Source organism: Pelodiscus sinensis, chromosome 11, assembly GCF_052426305.1.
Source record: "Pelodiscus sinensis isolate ZL-2025 chromosome 11, ASM5242630v1, whole genome shotgun sequence".
Lineage (NCBI taxonomy): Eukaryota > Metazoa > Chordata > Testudines > Trionychidae > Pelodiscus > Pelodiscus sinensis.
In genome coordinates, this window is record NC_143062.1 from 15,329,542 (window position 1) to 15,333,978 (window position 4,437).

General features: G+C 60.2%; 1 protein-coding gene across 1 annotated transcript; it reads right to left on the bottom strand.

The window, feature by feature from the left end:
• Window positions 1–709: 709 nt before the first annotated feature.
• TTC9C (tetratricopeptide repeat domain 9C) lies at window positions 710–3,904 on the bottom strand. The gene is made up of 4 exons (XM_006113562.5): window positions 3,588–3,904; window positions 2,924–3,179; window positions 1,728–1,910; window positions 710–1,191 (listed from the first exon to the last, which is right to left on the bottom strand). Exons 1-4 carry the CDS (start codon window positions 3,597–3,599, stop codon window positions 1,097–1,099), a joined length of 546 nt encoding a protein of 181 aa, XP_006113624.1. The 5' UTR covers window positions 3,600–3,904; the 3' UTR covers window positions 710–1,096.
• Between the last annotated feature and the right edge of the window lie 533 nt (window positions 3,905–4,437).

Below are 4,437 nucleotides of genomic sequence, written 5' to 3' on the forward strand. Positions count from 1 at the left end.
GCCCCTTTTAAGTTGCCTTCTTGCCTCTTGGCTGCTGCTATCACAGCAGAGCCGAATGCCCCAGCCAGCGCTATCTGGAGTAGTGCACTGGGGCGCACACCTCACTTTCACCTCTGGTCATCACAACACATCTGGCATAGGGGGAGGGGTGATACATGCCAGGCTGAGCTGGGAGCTCCCACATGAAAGGAGACCCAAGTCCCCCAGAGGAAATCTCCTGCTTGGGAGTAAGCCGGATCGTTTGGGCTTCAGGCTAGGCTGATATGAGCAGCCAAAATGTCAGCACCTGAAATGCAGCTCCTCCCACCCTTCATTTGTACCTGCCCAGCTATCACTGGGGCCTCATGGGCAAAGAAGGAAGGGTATGAAGCATCACTGCAGGGTGGGGCATATTGCAGGCAGCAGCCCAGTGTGTGCTCTGTCTGAGGATAAGCCACCTCCCTCCAGTCCCGGTCTAATCTGGGCCCCTCTGCAGGGTGCAGGTGATGCCCAACACAATGCATGCAGTCACTGCATGAGCCCCAGGGCAGACTAGCTAGCAGCAGACAGTGAAGAGAGGAGCTATTTCTTGTTTGTTAGGGCCAGACGGGGCTGGGGGTCAGGTCACGTAGCTCAGGCCAGAAGCAGCAAAGCTGGGAGTCACTCCCTAAAACAAGCTCCCTGCAAGAGAGCCCAGGCAGGGAAGAGAGAGACACACACACACACAAGCTGCAGAGACAGGTCCCTTTATGAAGAGGGCCGGGGGAGTGACAGAGCCAATGATCTGGCCCTCGCTCTCTGTCTCTGGCACCACAAGGTGGGGTGGCAAAGCCTGTGCAATTGTGACTGGGCATGCGCAGGCCCTTGGGGGTACAAAGGACACTGCCCTGCAGACAAGTGGGAAGGGAGCCAGGTCTCAGCCATATGCCCAGGGTTTCCTCTTCAGCAAGGTCTCAAGAGACCTTGTGGGTGCAATAACATCAGCAGAAGTCAGACATGTCCCCGTGACCCTGGTGCTACATGAGTGGAGGTATCCCCGTGGCCTGGCAGTCTGTCCAGGAAAGGAGGTGCATCCATGTGGCCTTGGTGGTGTCTAGTGGGGGGAGCCATGTTTTCATTAGCTGAACATTCCCATGTAGAGCTGCTTCTCCTTCTGGTGGTAGGTGCTGAGCTGGGTCTCTGTCAGCTGCAGGTACCGCTTGACTTTGGCGTCTCCATGGAGCAGGAGGAGAGACAGGACAGGCCAAGGCATGAGCTGAATGCCCAAACTCATTCTCCCCCCCCCCAAACATACTTTGTTCCCTCAGCTTGAGGAGCAAACCCAGCTTCCTCCTATGCCCTAGCTGAGCTTCCAGCATCCTCCACCAGCACCAAGTCATGCACCTGCTAATAATACCCCTGAGGCTGACTAGCTGCCCCTTGCCCAAGAAGTCTCCTCCCTGCCCGCCCACCCACAGCGATATCACCACTACCCCCTCCCAATCCCCAGACCAATGTTTATCAGCTGCCAACGTTGCTGCCCCTGGACAGCTGCATCCAAGACATGTCCCTGCTGCCTGCCCCCAAGAGATGCCTCTGCCACCAGTGCAGCTGTCCTGCCACCCCCACTGTCCTTCGGCATAGGGATCCCCTCTGGGGATGAGGTGCAGCAGGATGGTTCCCCGGGGGTGTGGAGACAAGGCCTTGACTCTTCCCTATCAAAGTGACTCTCTCAATTCCTGCCACTCTTCAAGCAACCCGTCTCTCACCTCGGGGCTGGCTGGTTGTGGCTGCCATAAGATAGTGCCGGGCCTGGTCGTAGTCCCGCAGGTGGTAGGCAGCCACGCCAGCGCGGTACAGGGCTTTGGGGTTCTCAGGCTGTTTCTCCAGCACCTTGTGGCTGTACTCCTTCACCCGCTCGTAGTTCACTGGCTCCATGTGGAGCAAGCAGGCTGGGGAGGAGGAGGAACAGCACCAGTGAAAGGGCGCAAGGGGCCAGGGCGGGTCACTGTTATAACAGCACAGTGACATCACTAACAGAATTGGCATGCCCAGTTGGAAATGGTGGTTACAGGATGAACTCCTAGGTGAAGGGAGTGTCATTGAGGGAGCAAACAGGTTACAGAGAATGAGGGGTGGGGTGGCAGTGCCACCCTGAGGATTAGGGAACCCACAAGCAGGGTATGGTGATGGCACTGGTATCACCAAAGAACCAGGGCATCAGTGCGGAAGGGGGCACAGCAGGCTGTCCTAGAGAAGCAATGGAAAAGTAGAGGATACTGTGATGTCACTGGAGAGCTAGGACACCCCCAGGGGACTCAATGGTGATGTCACTAGAAGGCAGCCCCCCCTCACCACTAGGGAGGTCAGTGTGTAGTCGTTTACATGAATAAACGATAAGCCTGGGCTTACTGGTTAATCTTAACAACTACACGCACCCTTTCAGGAGGCAGTTCCCATGAGAGCCAGCTTTTAAGCCAGCTCCCTGTGTGTGCTGGCTCCCATGAAGCTGCCTCCTTCTCTTCTCTTCTCTTCTTCTTCCCCCTGCCTTCAACAGAGGCAACAGCGCAGGTGGAGAGGGCAGGCAAGAGCCAATGCTGGGGGGGGGGGTGAGCTGGCTTAAGAGCTGGGTCCCCACAAGCATTGGCTCCCATGAAGTTGCCTGAACACCCTCCTCCCCTGCTGCCTCTGACAGAAAGGCAGCAGCAGCATGGAGACAGGGGGCAAGCAGGAGCCAGTACACATGGGAAGCAGATTTCAAGCTGGCTCCCCGCACATAAGGACCTGTGTGGAGCTGCCTGCCCCCCGTGTTGCTGCCTCTTTATCAGAGGCAGCAGGGGGAGGCAGGCAGGAGCTGGTGCTTACCTGCCTCCGCCCCCCCTCTCCGGCATGTAACGTGCAATTGCTAAAATGTCCAGCAATTACACGTTTACACAATTACATGTTAGTTAAGATCCCTACTCACCAGCCAGGTTGTTGTAGCAGTCAGACTGGGTGCTGTGCAGTGCGCTCTCCTGCTCAGGTGTCACTGGCGGCTGCTCACGCCCAAAGGCCTGCAGAGGAGAGGGCACGCTGGGGTCCAGCCCTCGCAGCTGCAGCAGTGCCCGGTGGTAGCGGCTCACAGCATCCCGGAAGCGCCCCTCCTTGTAGCACTGGTTTCCATCCTCTTTGAACCTCTGGGCCTGCTGGAGCCGCTGGTCCATGGCCTCCCCGGCAGAGCCCTGCACAGAGAGGTGCAGCTGCAAACACCCTTCCCAGGAGACACTGGGTCCTCCCAAGCCCACCCACCTGTTCACACGCAGGGTCCTCTCCCTGCACTTGGTTCCGGGTGGGAGAGCAGCCAACCCAGCACAATACAATACTACGTGGAGGGCGTGCGGACCAGGGGTTACAACAAGGCCAGCCACCCAACGCCAGGGGTATTGAATGATCACAGGGGCCGAGCCCTTTTCGTTACTATAAGGAGGGGCCCTCTGCCCTTCCCCGCCCGGCAGGGCTCAGCTCGATAGCGGGGAGCCCTCTGCCCCGCTCGCTGCAGGCGATGGCGCCGCTGTGGATCGGGCGGGCGCGTGGCGCAGAGCCGGGAGCTGCAGGCGGGGCGGGGCGCGGCGTGGACGGGAGCCTGGTACCTGAGCAGCCATCGGGGCAGCCGCTCCGGGCCCCGCGCGCAGAGGCTGATCCGACGCCGCAGCGCTCAGCAGCCGCGCTCCATGCTGCTTCCTGCCGGGCCAGGAAGCGACCGGCCGCGCAGGGCAGGGAGACCGGCACCATGTGACTGGGCGCCGCGCAGGGCTGGGGGCAGCAGCTGCCTCCCGGAGCCGGGCGGGGGCTGCCCTGGGGTGAGCCCCCCCCAGTCACCGGCTCCTGGGCTGAGGCTGCCCAGCCTCTGACGCCCGGGGGCGCTCACATTCCGCGGTGGGGAGTCCGGGCAGACGGCAGCCTTTGCCGGCAGGGAGCCGCCGTCCCCGCCTGCCGGGAGCGCCCTCACTGGTGCGGGGCTTGCGGTGCTCCTGTGCTAGCAGCGGGCACGGCCTTTGGGCTGGGGGAAGTCAGCCCAGCAGGGAGCCTGCCGAGACTGTGACTCTGGGTGCCCTCACCCCGCAGCACTCTTAAGGAGGGTGCTCTGGGATTTCTGGCTGGGTTATAGGAGCCGCTCCTGGACTGGGGCCCCGCACAAAGAACTGGGGGGTGAGCGGCTGCTGCAGGGCGTTCCTCACCAGGCTGGGCGCCCCAACCTGGAGCACTCTTCTCTGCCCAGGGTCCCCCTCCACCAAGAACTTTTTCACTGCAGCAAATACCGGTTTCCGTCCCAAGCGTTTGGGGGAAGGCTGTGGACTGGAGAGATTTTGGGTTAAACAATCTATGCACCATCCCCATACATATCCCTCTCTATCCAGCCAGCTGACTGTTTCATACAGCTGACCATCTCTGCTGGTATTTGAGCACCGTCCAGGTAAACTCAGTAGCAAAGTCCCTTCA

What these genes read in the sequence shown, in the direction of transcription:
- TTC9C (XM_006113562.5), bottom strand. An exon ending in CTGCTACAACAACCTGGCTG is followed by an intron (nt 1,911 to 2,923) that starts GTGAGTAGGGAT and finishes CCTCCTCCCCAG; the next exon opens with CCTGCTTGCTCCACATGGAG. An exon ending in CACAACCAGCCAGCCCCGAG is followed by an intron (nt 1,192 to 1,727) that starts GTGAGAGACGGG and finishes TGCTCCATGGAG; the next exon opens with ACGCCAAAGTCAAGCGGTAC.